General features: G+C 48.8%; 1 protein-coding gene across 4 annotated transcripts in view; it reads right to left on the bottom strand.

Moving 5' to 3' along the window:
- Srgap3 (SLIT-ROBO Rho GTPase activating protein 3) overlaps positions 1-16561 on the bottom strand; it is a 232955-nt gene that overhangs the window by 105520 nt on the left and 110874 nt on the right. For all 4 annotated transcript variants that reach the window (XM_028863879.2, XM_028863883.2, XM_028863881.2 and 1 more), the window contains exon 2: positions 6822-7014. In XM_028863879.2, coding sequence (XP_028719712.1) covers positions 6822-7014 — 193 coding nt within the window. The remainder of the gene's footprint in view (positions 1-6821; positions 7015-16561) is intronic.

The raw sequence follows: 16561 nt of genomic DNA, 5'->3' as shown, positions 1-16561 counted from the left end.
TTGCTTGCTACAGTCCCCTTTTTAGAAGGGAGCCAGCCTTCCCCCTCCCAGGCCCACCGTGAGCGACTCCTTGGCTTTTCTCATCCTGCATCCAAGCCCCTCCTCGGCAGGCAGAAGCTGCTGAGCTAGGACATAAGGGCAGAACTTCCACAGATGTACATATTTTCTTTTTTTTATGGCTAGAAACTAGCAATGAACGTTTCTGGTGAGTCACAGCTTGCTTGCTTGCTTTGGCTAAGAAAGGTGGGAATGAGGTTCCAAGAGACTGAAGCTGGAGAGGCCAAGCTTTGCCAAGCTGGTAAGGTAGGAAAATGAAATTAGCAGCAAGCTAGCTCTGCCAGCTTCCCGGCTGGGGGCTGGAAAATTCCGCTTAGCAAACAGAACCCAGCTCCAAGCCTGCAGAACCCCAGAGGCACGTGGATCTAAATCCAGCGTCCTGGGATCTTGGGATCAAGAGAGCACAAGTCTCTGCCGCTGACACCCTCTTCACAAACCAGATCCCTGTCCTTGGTCAAGTCCTGAAATGAAAACCCCTGCCCCATTAGGAAACACCTGGGCAACCTCTCCATCTCCTTCCCCGCAAGCCTCTGTGTCTCCGTTTATCTAACAGAAAAATGGACGTGACATGTTGTTTATATAGAACCAAGCAGAGGAAGGGCCCACCCAAGGCTCACCTGGCCAGTTATTTCATCCTTCAACCATGGGTCCTGAGTTAGAACCCATTGAGCCTGGCCTTCAAGTCCCTTGTCTGTCCCATAGAGGTGATGCCACCTCCTCTGACTCTCTGCTTCCCACCAGAATTCTTAGAAGGATGTATGAGCTAAAGATTGGTGAATGAACCAATCTTTGCAAAGTATAAGGTCCTACACAATTCTTAAAACCCACTCTTATTCTATCTACCTGATGGAATGGAGACAAAACTAAACTGCTACATACATCGTACCCTTTAAATCTACTCATCATTCTTAATACACAAATGGGGTTCTGTTGACGCATATGTAATATATACACGTACGTACGTATGTATACACACACACAAATAAGTCACAACCTGGTTGAGAGCTTGTAATCCACTGATTATGAGCTGAGGATTCCAGGGAACATGTGTGGGAGCAGGGAAAACCAATGGAAAACTAGGAAGAGGAGAAGGGGCTGCAGCCGTCACAAAGATCACACTGTAAGACGAGCTTCAAGAGCCCTGCCACAGGAGAGAAACGGAAACTGGTGACAGAATATGGAGGGTGGAAGATGGTGGGAGGAGGAAGATGATGGAAGGAGGAAGATGATGGAGGAAGAAGATGATGGAAGGTGATGGGAGGAGGAAGATGATGGGAGGAGGAAGATGATGGAGGAAGAAGATGATGGAAGGTGATGGGAGGAGGAAGATGATGGGAGGTGGAAGATGATGGGAGGAGGAAGATGGTGGGAGGAGGAAGATGATGGGAGGAGGAAGATGATGGGAGGTGGAAGATGATGGGAAGAGGAAGATGGTGGGAAGAGGAAGATGATGGGAGGTGGAAGATGATGGGAGGTGGAAGATGATGGGAGGAGGAAGATGATGGGAGGAGGAAGATGATGGGAGGAGGAAGATGATGGGAGGAGGAAGATGGTGGGAAGAGGAAGATGATGGGAGGTGGAAGATGATGGGAGGTGGAAGATGATGGGAGGAGGAAGATGATGGGAGGAGGAAGATGATGGGAGGAGGAAGATGATGGGAGGAGGAAGATGATGGGAGGAGGAAGATGGTGGGAGGTGGAAGATAGGAATTAGGAAGGAATGAATGCAACAGTGATGGAAAATGGATGCTGGGAGATACAGAGAAGGAAATCTGAAGCTGATGGATGGCTGAAGATAGAAGGTTGAAATGGCAGAAGAAGGAAGAGAGATGTTGCATTGAGGGAAGGTGGACCAGGGACAACAAAATGTAGAAATGATAGACATTTGAGCTGATAGGAGCTGCAGGATGGAAGCTAGAGGTCAGGCAAGGTGATAATTTTCTACAAGGAACTGGAAACAGGCCCCAGAGTAAGCTTTCGCTAACATCAGGATTATCACATCCCAAAACCCAGGCTCAGTATCTCCCTTTGATTTTAATTTTAAGTGTGTGTGCATGTGTGTGTGTGTGTGTGTGTGTGTGTGTGTGTGTGTGTGTGTGTGATATACACATACCCATGCACACACAGAGGCCAAAGGAGGACACCAGGCATCCTTTTCTATCACTCTACACTTTATTCCCTTGAGGCAAGGTCTCCCACTGAACCTAGACATGGGTTGGTGACTAGGCAAGGTCTCCCACTGAACCTAGAGACAGGTTGGTGACTAGCCCCAGGGATCCTCCTGACTCCTCCCTCTCTGAAGTGCTGTCACAGACACGTGTAAGCACACATGGTCTTCATGTGGGTGGTTTTGTGAATTTGAACCCAGATCTTCCCACTCAAAAACAGAATATTCTTACCCTTGGAGCCGTCTCTCCAGTCTATTGTTGTCTTTTTTAAAGATATTTACAGAAAACTTTCCCTAGTCATAGTTTTCTTTTTTAAAGTGCTTGCCATAAATAGAAGATAACTGAGAAAGTACGGTTAAGGGAGACAAACAGCATAATGCATTCTTGGGCAGGTGCTGAAGCCTGAGGTTTGTGGAAAGATTAGAGAGGCGTTACCAACACAGGAGCGCCAAGGAGGCCTTCTCCTCAAGGCTGAAAGAGAATTGAACAGTTATGGCTCAGGCAGCACCAGTGAGCCTTCCTTTATTTTGAGGAGCACTGCTCAGTTCTGTACTGTGTTATGACACAGAGAGAGACAGACACAGAGATAAATAAAGAGACAGAGACAGGTTAGAAATCTCCCCCCGCCCTTGCTTCAAGTACCTAGCGGGATGAAGGTGGCATGCCCGATCAATCTAGAAACTATTTGGTTCCTCACTTACCTGACCTGAGACCCACAACTAGCCAAGCCAGAAGAGAGACTTTGCACAAGAGCCTTTCCCAGCCCCCTGATGCTCACACAGGTCTGGTTAGATGGTGACCCTCAGCAAGCACTAACCCGGGCAGAGAGCCAAGGAAACGGACCTGCCATGCAGCGGTACAGCCCGAGGCACTTTGCACTTGGAGTCTGCAAACCAAGATGCAAATCCTGCCTGTACCATCTGCAACTAAAGCTGTGTCCTCAGCAAACCAATTTCCCCAAACCTCACCAGTGTCAACTAGGAAGATAAAGATGCATCTGTTCCACATGTCATGAAAGTGCCACTAAGAGGGTGACTGCTGTTCACCTTGGAGAGAATGTGGCACAAGGTAAGGTAGACACGAGGAAACATAGACAAGTAAACAACTTATGGGTGTGACTTTGGCCATGGGAGCAGTCATAACTATCAGTAGAAACACAAGCCCAATCTGAGGGCTTCCTCCATCCCTATCTCTTCTGCTCAGACCTTCAACCCTGGGTTCTCTGCACACCAACTTCAAATTACACATTGAAAAATGCTTTTCTGTCAAGAATAACCTGGAACGCTGAATACTATCGTTTTAAGACATGCTGCAGCTGTGAAAACTATGGCACTTCTTCCCCAGTAAAGAGTGCTTTCTTGGAAAGGAAGCCAGGTGGGATCCTCCCTCTCAACTGCTCTGTGGAGCTGGAAGACACTCCCAATGCGCTGGCACTGAATATCTGCACAGAATGTTACACAGTGTCAAGCCAAGCACCGCCTAGCTCTTCCCAAACTCTGGCTTTCCCCCCAAACACTTGTAATGTGTTTGAATAGAATTCTCTGCTGCTTTTCTCTGTGGTTCACAGAGCAGCCAGCATCACTTAACCTTGGACAGGGGATTGTCTTGAGGCATTTTCCCCTGAAACCAAGAACTACCGAAAAACCAAAGGAGTCAGAATAAAAGGGGCCCTGACACCCCAAATACAGGGCACTGTTTGAGTGGAATGCCATTCATTACACTTCGGGGTTTGTGTAGAACAGAGCTTTGAATATGGGGTCCCAAAGAGCCCTGGTTTGCAAAGTGTAACTACTTATCCTAGGAAGGGGAATCCTATGGTCATCTAGCTTTCAGAAAGAAAACAACAGGCTTCGTACAAACCTCCCAGAGCCTTCCACACACTTTACTCAGCTGTTAAGAGCAGTCAGTGGGCTGGGCATGACAGTGCACACCTTTAGTCCCAGCACCCAAGAGGCAGAGATGGGTAGATCTCTGTGAGTTCAAGGCCAGCCTGGTCTACATAGTGAGTTCCAGACTAGTCAGTGATCCCCAAATACAGAATTCGTTTTCTTTTCTTTCTTTTTTTTTTTCTTCCTCTACCAAATATCTCAAAGTATTGGTGTTTTAGAATATACAGCTCTTGGGAAAAGTCTTGGTCACAGGAAACCTCTGCCCCTGCAGACCTAGCCATCTTGTTTGGACCAGACCACCCACCCACCTGAGAAGCGGGGCCAGGCCCCAATGTGCCGCCCTCCAGGGCATCTTCCTTCCCAGGGAATGTTCCTGGTTCCAGCCCATCAGAAGGAAAAGCCAGGCTCCTGTAGGCCCCTCCAGAAAGGGCAGACCGTGACTTCTATGCTGGTGACTAGGAAGGTGGGGGCAGCATAGTCCACAAAAAAAGACTGACACCATTTGTCATCTAGAAAACCATCGAAGTGGCTGGTCACCAGAAGCCCCAGACAGGCTTGCTGCTGCCCCAGAGCTTCTGATGCAGGAGGCTGGGGGAGGCCACAGACTCCATTTTGGAGAAGCCTCTATTTTACCAAGCCTTACACACTGGCCCCTTGGTGGTCCCCATTCTCCAGACAGAAGGCTACTATCAAGGTCACTCTGTCCTCACAGCACCGCAGCACCAAGTACCAGGCACCTGAGTGGGGAATTTGCTCAAATGGTTTCACCAATCTGCAGAAGTCAAAAGATACACTGCCCACTATGGCAGCTCTAATTACCACTGGACATTTATTCAAGAAACATTTGTGCCAACCATGGGCCAAGCCTTCTGCTAGGAGCTAGATGCCCTTGCTCACTGGTCATCTTCTCTGTCATTTCAGACTGTGAAACCCAGTGCTCATCCACAGAGGACAGACCAAGGCTTCAGCCCAGGGCACCAGCTTTGCCTCGTTCCCAACATAAATCCTTCCCATCTTAAGTCAGTGAAGGATGACCATCTGGATTCCTCCTCCTTCTCTACAAATGTTTAAGCTCCCCCAAGGGAACCCAGGAGCTGGCATCAGGCCCTGTGGACACAGGGGACAAGAAGTCAGTCTCTCCTTCTACCATATGGGTTCTGGGGATTGAACACAAGTTGTCAGGCTTGGAAGTAAGCCCCTTAGACTGTTGAGCCACCATGACAGCCCCTAGGCCTTTCTTTAAATCAAGTGCAGCTGTGGGATGTCCTGTATGTTTTGAATAAATAAAACGCTGATTGGCCAGTAGCCAGGCAGGAAGTATAGGATAGGCGGGACAAACAGAGGAGAAGCTGGGAGGTGGAAGTCTGGAGGGGATGCCAGCCTGCCATCCAGGGAGCAGCATGTAAAGACAGCAGGTAAAGCCACGGAACACGTGGCAACATATAGATTAACAGAAATAGGCTGAGTATAAGAGTAAGAGCTAGACAATGGTAGGCCTGAGCTAATGGCCAAGCAGTTTAAATAATGTTAGAGTCTGTGTGTTTATGTTATGTTCTCTCCTCTCCTCTCCTCTCCTCTCCTCTCCTCTCCTCTCCTCTCCTCTCCTCTCCTCTCCTCTCCTCTCCTTTCCTCTTCTCTCCTTTTATAAGTGGGTTCCGGGACTGGCGGGACTTGGCGGCAGGAGCTGGAGAGAAATTCTCCAGCTACAAATACCAGGTCACTGAGCACCCTGGAGTCCAAGGTGAGTCAGCCTGCCCAGAAAACTCAACTTCCAAAATTCATCAGGGCTGGACCATCACATTAGTGTCACATAGAGGGTCTACCTCAGCTGCACTGGCCTGGGTGACCCCCTAATTAGACTTTGATAGTGAGACAAGCAGCCCACTTGGTCCAACTGCCAGCTGGGGCACCCATCCGTCTGGTGGCTGAGTTAATGAACCCATGAGGGGCTAGTGGGGCTCATTATAGACAAGGTGAGGGAATAAGGGACCCCTGTGTCCTCAAGACCTGCCCTCCCCCTCTCCTCCATGCTCACACTTAGGATGTAAGGGCAGCTGGTTTCAAATCAAGAGGAAGGAGGGGCAGGTGATGAGACCCCAGCTGTGCACACCCACTGTAGGGAGCTCCAGCAGCAATTCAGGGTGTAACTACGGGTCTTCAGAACCTGCCTGGTCAGATAGAGACCCTCAGCACTCAGAGTTTGGGGTGTGAGCAGTTAGGATATCAGAGGGTCTGTGTGTCATAAATAAGAAGGTAGGACAGTGTTTAGGTACTGAGGTCCTCCAGAATAGCAAGGAAGAAGGATGCTCTGTGGACCTAGTTCACGAGAAGATGTCTAGTCTAAGGACATAGAAGCTGAGCTGATTGATACCCAAGTAAAAGTCAACCAGATAAAGTCATGATGTGCTGAAAGGAGGTACAGAGTCTCAGCTGGGCATAAACAAAGGCAGAGACACTCATCTACTCTCTACAGCAGCCTTCTGCATGGAAGTCATCTCCATCTTTAATTGGTGCATGAGAACACCAAGCTCCTGGAAGCTGCAGAACCCAGCACCTCGCAGGACCTCACAGGTCAAGGTCCAGTCCTGGCCTCCTCATCCACTCTTGGCCTCCTCATCCACTCTTGGCCTCCTTGGCTCATTGCCTCTGCCAACAGCCCTCCTGCCCAGCGCTACCTCCCACCCCAGGACCCAGAGCCAACTTCTCACTTGAACTGGTGTTCCCGGGAGCTGCGGATCTTGGAGGAGAAGCGCTCAGCCAGCTTCTCCAGGCTTCGGGAGTACTCCAGCTCGATCTCAGCTTTCCTGCGGAAGAACTCCTGCAGGTCTTGCAGCAGCTGCAGCCGCGACTCTGACTGCTGCTCCAGGCATTTGAACTGCTCCACCAGCTGCATGCGGATCTCTGCGGGAGGCAAGGAGCTGAGCATCAGGCTGCGGCTGGGGACAGCAGTGGACCCAGACCCCCCAGAACTCAGACAGAGCCCCAACTTTGCTATGCAGAGATTTGGCAAGGGTCCCCTTCTGCTCTACAGTCTAACCTACTGTTTCCCAAACTTGAGTTACTCCATGTTGCCATGAAGGTTTCTGATGCACAGTCCACCAGCTACATGATTAGCAAATTAACTAATTTTTATCACTGGAATGAATTTGCTTAAACTAAAAATCAATCTACCTATCTATCTATCTATCTATCTATCTATCTATCTATCCATCTATCTATCTATCTATCTCCAGAAAAAGGAGAGCCCTTGCAGCCTGGGATATCAGAAATGAGTTCTATGAAAATAACGTTTTTATATCCTATTTACACACTACAACTAGGGTTTGCCAAAGGGCCAGAGGCCTTGCCCAAGAGGCTAATTCTTTGTCAACAAAGAGGAGGTAGCCCAGGGAGAAGTGTTTAGATTTTTCCCATTAACGCAGGCAGGACCCAGAGGGCATCAGAAGGTTTGTCAAGGACCTGCCTATACTGCTTTCAATTAACCTGAGCTCCTAAACATCTCAAATGCCTCTAGAAGAACCTAGTCTACACTTGGAGAAGTATTGGCTGATAGAGCTGAGTCTGGGCAACCAGGAGGAATGTTCAAAAGAGGAGTCGAGTTTAAAAAAAATATAAAAAATCTCACCTCAGGCCTTAAAACCCTTAACAACCTTAACGTGTCCTGATGTCCTAACAGTCACAGCCCAGCATTCTGTCAAGTCCTAATACCTTCAATGCCACAGTTCAGATGCAGAAACCCCTTCCTGGGTCCTCAATAGATTCAGCTCTTCAAGACATCCTATTTGCTCTTTCCTGACAACCTTCTCAAAAATACCCCAGGCTCCCCTCTGCCTAAAGCTTACATTCAGCTCTTTAGCATGGGTTCCCTGTCTACACCCCATGAATACTGTAAATCACTCAAGCCCATCCTTAAATGGTCCAGTGTCCCCTTCCCATCATCACCATCATCTAAGAGGTCTACAAACTAGCACAGAGCTACCTGGGGACATGGCAAGGCTTCCCAACAGGTTTGCAGACGGGAGTATGGGAGAATCCACATGAGAGCCTCATTCCCAACGCTGTGCTGTCCAGCTCTGCCTGAGAATACCATCCTCCTCCCACTTCACGCTTTACAAGGGGTCTGTTCCCGATTTCCAGAAGAAAAACCAAGGCTGCAATCACCCAGAGTCTAACTATGATGGAAGACCCCAAAATGGCAAAAATATCTGGGTGTCCCAAAAAGAACAATTTCAAATATTGGTACTAGAAAAGCCTTCCTCAATTCAAAGGACCACAAACCCTCTGTGCTCTAATTAGTTAATTAATTAAATGTAACGTTAAAAGTCAAAATGTCTATTGCAATTTGTATATAGGTTAAAAAGAAATATGATAATCAATTTATAAGTTTTAAGCATAAAACCATATTAAGATAAAATTCTGTGAAAGAAATTGAAGAAAATTATGAATTTTAAAAGATAATAAATGATGTAAAAAGTTTTATACCTTTGGGTTCTCTTTGATGGACAGTGGAGAATATGGATGTATTACAGAATTCTTCCTATGACCTGGCAATTCTACTCACAGATAAATACCCAAAAGGAATCAATGCTTATGTCCACCCAAAAATATGCTCAAGAGTCAGAGCTTTATCACTAATCATTAGAAGCTCCAAAGTCCAGTAAGAAAGAAGTGATGTTTTGTTCAGGAGAACGCTATGTGGTGAGAAGGTACAGGCTCCATACAGCACAGGCTTGAACTGCATGGATCTCATGGTTATTGAACCAGCCAGGAAAAATGAGACCAGGAAGAGCAGTTTACACTGTTAGAGAGAGAAGCTGCCATTTTTTAGGGGCATGTTGACTCAGAGGAACACAAGGTTGCCTTCTGGGGTTCTGGACATGCCCAATACCTTGATCTGGGCAGAACACGGGCAGATGAATGGAGCTGCACCCCATATGTGCATTTTTCTGGATTATGTAACACCTCACGAGAAGACAACTTTTTAAACTGCAATGTCATTGAGTTTTAGTTTTTTAGAGAACGGTGCAACATTATTCTAAAATGCCAATATTTAAAACTTGGTAGAAATATATCCTTTGTAACTCCTTACACAGTAACACTGAAACACTTTAAATGTCAACTAAAACTGTGGGACAGCAGAGAGTCTTGAGTTCATCCTGAGGGTAGACAGCAGACCACACTGCTGCCCTGCAGCCCTGGTGGGAGGGCCCCTTCCAGCAAGGCCTGGCGAACCCACTGGCCTGCCACCCTCCCCAGCACACTGTGGGACTCCTGGCATCAGAGATTGCCAGCACTGGTTTGGATTGATGCTTGTTTTCATTCTCTCTGAGGTCTCCACAAATGAAATCCAAGCTCTGAGTATAGAGTCTCCCAGAACAAAACAGACCCATCAGAAAACAGTACCTGTCCAACAAGCTACTAATGCTTATGTTCCTCTGCCCAGCCCACAAAGCAGCTGACCGCGAGCACCTCATCTGACACACAATCACACATGGGTGACACACACACAGATAAACACAAAGTTCATACACAGAACATAGTGCGTGTCACATACTCGGCATTAACCACACACTACTCACCAACCTCACGTACCAGACAAACTTGGACGAAAGTCACATTACAATACATGCCATACATGCACACACACACACACACACACACACACACACACACACACACACACACCATACACTTATACATGGCACATACACATGCATACACACATGTACACATGTCACATACATAAACGCATGCATACACACATACACCACATGCATACACATACATATGCCCCACAAATACATACACATACACACATGTGCACACACGTGCCACACACACATGGTGTGGCTCTCACTATCAGTTTTTACACACAAGCACACAGAGTGTGGCCCTCATGCAGGATCAGTTTCTACAGAGGAAGAACAGAGGCTTTGTGTAAACTAAGCTTGGAGGCTTGGCGAAGATGACATTATGTTCTGTGAACTATCACCAGCTGCACAGGCATGTGTGTTCACAGGCCCATGTGTGTAAATGGATGGAAATGCTGACACTCTTGTGAGACCCAGCCGCTGTATCAACACACAGCCACGACAATCCTCTGCAGATATCCCCTACCAGCTTTCAGACCCTCCACTGTTAGAATCATCTCGATGATGCCAGCGTCTCAAGGGCTCATGTTCTGCCGGTGCCTCTCTCATACAAACCACAGGGCACTCCTAGACGGAGGGCACTGCTGGTATCCCCAACTTCACCTCTGCAGTTAGGGGGTGGTGGCTCAGAGGACACCATCTGGCTACGGTCCTAAAAGCTAGTGCAAAGCGGCGCTAGGAGTCAGACTCACATCCCCCTAAAGGTGACAATAAAGCTTTGGACACTACAGAGACTGAGATCCGCCAAGAGCCTGGTGTTTTCCATGTTCAAAGAAAACAAAGCCCAGCCCACTGTGGATTCCCCCCTCTTCTGCCCCTAGCATCCTGCGCATAACAAGAAGATGCCGCTTATTAGACCGACTACAGGGCATCGTCAGCGGCCAGTGTTCTCATGTTTTAGAGGAAAAGCTCATAAATCATACTGCAGTGACAGGAGACAGTTTGGAAGGGGCAGAGATGCCTCCCCTAACGCACACAGCCAGCTAGAGCTTCCAAAGTGGGGGCAGGTGGAGTTGGGCTAGGTGGAAGTCAAGGTGTCGAGCAATCAGAGACCTCCTCCCATCCTGCTCTGCATCCTATCCAGCTCTTTAACCCCGAGGGAGTTGGTTCCCAGTCTCCTGATTTCTGTCTCCTCCCCATGAGGCTGCTAGGAACAGACCAGGCCTTGGCTCTTCCCCTTGAAGACTTCACAGAGAGAAAAATCAGATCAAATCAAATGGAGCTGCTCCCCAGGCACAGCCTTGTGCAGTAGATGTCCCCCAAGGGGAGGCATCCAACCAAAGCATGAGACAGTGGGGCAGAGGCAGGGGAGGGAGGGGAGGGGGAGTGGGGCCAGGCTTCGACCTCAGACCCTGGGCTGAAGACGGCTTCCCTGACAACCAGTACAGCCTTCTGGTTCTACAAACAGGGCACGAAGTTCCAAGAAGGGATACTACTAATCCTACAGCCCAAATCTCCTGAAGTATCATCTCCCCACGTCACTCTCCTGATGAGTCCATCAGTACCCCCACTGCTCACAGGTTAAGACCATATTTCTCTGGCACTCAAAGCCTAAGAACCCACAGCCTGCCCACCTCATCACAGACGGCTCACTCTCGGGGGCCACAGTCTCACCAAAGCTGCCGCCCACGGCAATAGCCAGGGCCACGCACTGTGCCTCACAGCCACAGCCTCCCAAGCAGAAGAAGATCCATGGAATTAGGAAGTCAAACTTTTCTTTTCTTCCTTTCTTCCTTCCTTTCTTTTTGTTTTATTTTGTTTTTGGAGACAGAGTTTCTCTCTGTAGCCTTGGCTTTCCTGGAACTCACTTTATAGAACAAGCTGGACTCGAACTCACAGAGATTCGTCTGCCTCTGCCTCCTGAGTGCTGGGATTAAAGGTGTGCACCACCATGCCTGGCTCAAGCTTTTCTCAATGAATGAACTAGGTTGGGGTAAATTCAGGTTTGCCCAAACACTGGCAGGAGGGGCAGGAGCTCCCATCTACTCCGCCCCTGCAGCCTCTCTTCTCCTGGATATTTTTGCTGGCTACATTTATTGCCACTGAAGAACTAATGCAGATACACTCTTATTCTGAGTCCATATTTTACCTTGGGGTTCTCTCTTGGTGCTCTGTCTCCTGAAGGGGTTAGGCAAGTCTTTAATTGACAAGTGCCACCATTATCGTCCCATACAGCACAGTTTCACTGCCCCCAGAGGCCTCTGTGGTTTGCCTAGTCACCCTTTCTGTCACCCCTTCCTGTGGCCAACCTATCCTTTCAATACCCCTGTGTGTTTTCCCATATCCCCCAGTCTTACGTTCCCCAGAATGTCTAGAGCTTGACCCTTTCAGGGGGCAGCCTTCCTGACCAGCTCTTTCTCAGCAACATGCATTTAGAATGTTCCCATACCATTTTGTCACTTGACAATTCATTTCTTTTTTATCATAGACTAATATTCCAATGTACAGGTGACTGTGAGTTTGTTTATTTGCCTATCTACTGAAGGGCACGTTGAGCACTTCCTATTGTGGGCAACATGAATGAGCTACCAGGAACATCTGGATGAAGGGGCTTGAATAAACATACATCTTCAATTCATTTGGGCAAAAGATCCTTTCCAAAAAAGTGGCTCATGGTGGTGCACACCTTTGACCCCAGCACTCAGGAGACAAAAGAAGGCAGATCTCTATGAGTCTGAAGCCCGCTTGATCTGTGTAGCAAGTTCTAGGCTACCCAGGACTACACAGTGAGACTCTGTCTAAAAAAAAAAAAACCAGAAGAAAAAAAAGAAAAGATTCAATTTTTTTGAGAATTTTTTTAGATTTAAAGAAAAAAAAAGCAATTGCATTCTTCTAAACTTTTGGGTTAATTTCTTTCATATGTATGAGTGTTTCACCTGCATTTATGCATGTTTACCATGTGCATGCCTGGGGCCTGCCCACAGAAATCAGAAGAAAGCATTGGGTCCCCTGAACTGCAACTGCAGATGGTTGTGAGCCACCATGCGGTGCTGGTAGCTGAACCCAGGTCCTCTGCAAGAGCAGCAAGTGCTCCGGACCACTGAGCCTCTCCGGCTCCCAAAGAACTGCACTCTCCAACAGAAAAATAGAAGGCCATTTTATAAATGTTTAATATGGTCAACTCCAGCTGTATTAATTTTCTGCAAATGAAAACTTTCTGATCCTATTTTCAGTCCCACAAATTTCAATATTAAAATTCTGAGTCAGGCCGACAAAATGGCTCAGCAGATAAATAAAGGTGCTTGCCACCAAGCCTGACAACCTGAATTAAGTCTTTGGAACCTGCTAACCTGCAAGTCGTCCTCTTGACCTGCACGCACACACGCGTGTACACACACACACACACACACACACACACACACACACGCACGCACGCACGCACGCACACACGCACGCACACATGCACATGCACAATGTGGAGCTGCTTAGATTTGCTTCATCATAACCCTGGCAGGGGGGTGGCTGGGGGGGCTGGGAGGTGCGCAGAGGATGGAAGTTTTAAGTCAAGCAGAGCTGGCCCCAACTGAGTTGACTCTAGACGTTTAGCTGTGATGGCTGGTGTGCAGGTACCAGGACAAGTGATAGTGCTCACTTGGCTCTTGTTATTGGTTGAAATTTTCCATAACAAAGAAGAAAACAGCAGCCCAACCTGAAACTTGATGCCAAGCTGAGTTCTGGGTGAAAAGGTCTGGCGGGTGAGACCTGCCAGCTTGCCTGAAGGCGTCTGCCCTCAGCCTGCAGATAGCCTCTTGGGTAATGAACAAGCATACCAGCTAAAACAGAATACCAGCTCTTCTAGAGCCCCCGCCTGATCTGCTCTGTGAGCCCTGTCCTGGAATGCAGGGGTCATCCTGCACCCCTTACATTGAAAGGCCTTTCGGGGTTGAACATCCCGAAAAGCAAGTTAGCGTGCCCTTACCCAGTCCCAGCCTCCCGGAGCTAAGCAGGATGGCAAGCTGGTGGTCCTTGCCTCCATGTGCACCTCTCCTGGTTGTCATGGTATCTCGTAAGACCGTTGGTATTATCGCCCCATTCTGTAGATGAATCAGCTAAGACTCGGGAGGAGAAGACATTTGCCCACAGCCACCTAGGAAGTGGCAGAACCAGAGCTCAAAGGGATCAAGGGATGGACAACATCAGGGCTGGTCCCCCATGGCGGTCCTGAGTGCCTTCCCTTTCAGAGATCACACCCCACTTCCGGTCTCCACCCTTCCCCTCCATTGTCACTAGGTGTGTGTGAGCACAGGGCCTGGGCCTGCCTGTCCATCCCAGTGCATTCTGACTTTGAGGAGAGGCCCTCCTGAGGCGAAGGTCCTCAGCTCCGTGGGACAGCAGAGCAGGCTTTGGGGTCACCTGTTCATGTGTTCGTCCGTGAGCTGGAACAGGTCTCCTTTGTGAAATGGAGAAAACGCAATCAGCCCTGTATTGTTGTAACGACAACAACAAAATAATTACTCAGAGAAGTCTCCTGACTCAGTGCTTGGCATTTGTTACCACCACACTGCCCAACTCAGCAGCCACTAGCCATGGGTGGCTATTAGAATTTTATTTGATTTTTGCATGTATGTGTGATGTGTGTGTGTGTGTGTGTGTTCACACACATATGGAGTGCATGTGAAGACCCAAGGCTGATGTTGAGTGTCTTCCTTGGTTGCTCTCCACCTTATTTATTGAGGCAGGAACTCTCACTGAACTTAGAACTCCCCATTTTAGCTGGTTTGGCCAGCTAATTCACTCCAAGGACACCCCCCCCACACACACACACACACACCTTCTCCCCTTCCCATACCCTGAGACTGTAGGCAGGTCACCACACCCACCCGGCTTTTACACAGCTTCTAGAGATCCAAACTATGGTCCTCGTGTTTGCCCAGCGAGAACTGTACCTGCTGACTCACCCCGCAGCCCTAAATTTGATTAAAATTAAGGTCATTCTTTCAGCACGTGCACCTCGTCTCCAGCTCTCAGACTCACGCGTGGCTTGTGGCAAGCACACTGCAGACCGCTTCCATGGGGGAGCACTGATGTAAGACTCAACAGAATTTCCCCATTATACCCATTTCCTTGAATAGAAACGGAAGCCCAGAGAAGGCAGGACAGCACTGGATCTGTGACTCACATGTGTGCACATCTGCTCCGACAAGAGCAAGCAGTAGGGTCCACAAACTCCCAGAACATCAGGGTGATGAAGACCCTTATTGCCCAGCCCAAAACCAAGCATCCTGACAGGGTCCCTGCCCTCTCATTCCAACCCCAGAGAAAATGGCGTGGTGTCGAATCATCCAGCCAATGTCCCTGACTTACCTTATCTATCCTCACCAGGTGTACACTGTAAAGCCTGGGTGTCGAGTTACTGCAGAGGCCAGGTGACTCTACCTGCCCTGCAGGGTTGATACCAGCATCGGACTAGAAATAACATGCCAGGTGCCTAAGGGGCTCTAGGGACACAGCATCTCTACAGAGGTGGCCCGACACAGAACAAAGGATACATGCTCACAGGCTCTGGGGACAGCCAGCCTGGCTTCCCAATCTGCTTGGCAGTGGTGAGAGTTGGTATGTGCGGAAAGCATTTCGCGCAGTACGCGGCACACAGTAGGGATGCAGTGAAGGAGTCATCACTACTGTCATCATACACAATGCGCACCAAAGGCTCTGGTCACAGAGCTGCCCCCCGGGGTCCACTTCTGTCTCAGTTGTCCACAGCCCCACCAGGAAGGTTGTGTGATCCCGCGAACACCCCTTCTCAGCCTCCCTTACATGGAGAGGCAGCTTTCCTTTGGCAGTCCCCTGACCATTCGCCCCAGCTCTGGGGCCTCCCTGGCAACCAAGGGCCTCAGCTGCAGGTCCCAGGCAGCTGCTGCAGCAGTTACCCTGGCAACCTGGGCCCAGGCCCAGATGCATCTGCTTTGTCTTTGAGCCGCAGGGAGAAGCCCAAGAGACCAGGCGAGTACCCCTCTGTGAGTGGGTCCTTTCAGAATCCTTGTCTGCCCAGGCTAGCCTGTTCCTGGCACATCGTAACTTTCTCCTCTCCTTCCTTCCTCTGACCAGGGTCTCTACTTTCCTTCATCAGCCTTTACCAAGGCAGGCAGGTTAGCAGCTACCACCACTCTGACTATGGAAGAGGTAATTATCACACCATTCATAGGTGAAAAAAACTGAGCAAAAGAGAGCAAAGAATTCACAGGATACAAACCAGGCAGCTCCGGATCCACAGGAGGCTCTGTCAGGTTCTGCCAGGGGTTAGCAGGGCTCCCTGGGGTCCCAGGAGAACCAGCCCCAGGATGAAGCTGTTTCTCTAGCCTGGATAAATGGGTTCTATAGTGGCCAGAGCTAGGTCTGGCATAAAATTTGACTGCACTCAGAGCTTGGCCTAGACACTGTCGAGTCATGTGACCTGGAACAAGCCAGTTCATCTTTGGCCTGTGGTTTTCCCATTTGCAAATGGGAGGGAGTTAAAAGCAGGCATTTGTGGAGTTCAATATTTTCCACGGATCTCTGCTACAGCCTTAAGAGACAAGTTTTCCATTTCATAGACGAGAAAGAGGCACAGACATGAGGTGGCTTGCTGAGCTTCTTCTGACAGAGTCTTTGGGCTGACTGTCTTATATCACATGCCAAAGATGCTTCTTGAACAATTCAGATGCACTACCCATCAGCCTGCTCATGCACCATCATTACTTGGGGAAGCAGAGAATCAAAGCCTACCAACTCCAGAGGCTTTGTTGAAGTAAATCCTAGCTGTGTGCAGCTTTCTGAGGAGTGGGGTACACAAATGCTGGGAAGGCACTGAGTGAGAA

This window comes from Peromyscus leucopus, chromosome 3 (genome assembly GCF_004664715.2).
Source record: "Peromyscus leucopus breed LL Stock chromosome 3, UCI_PerLeu_2.1, whole genome shotgun sequence".
In the NCBI taxonomy this organism is placed as follows: domain Eukaryota; kingdom Metazoa; phylum Chordata; class Mammalia; order Rodentia; family Cricetidae; genus Peromyscus; species Peromyscus leucopus.
This window is presented reverse-complemented; position numbering and strand designations above follow the sequence as displayed.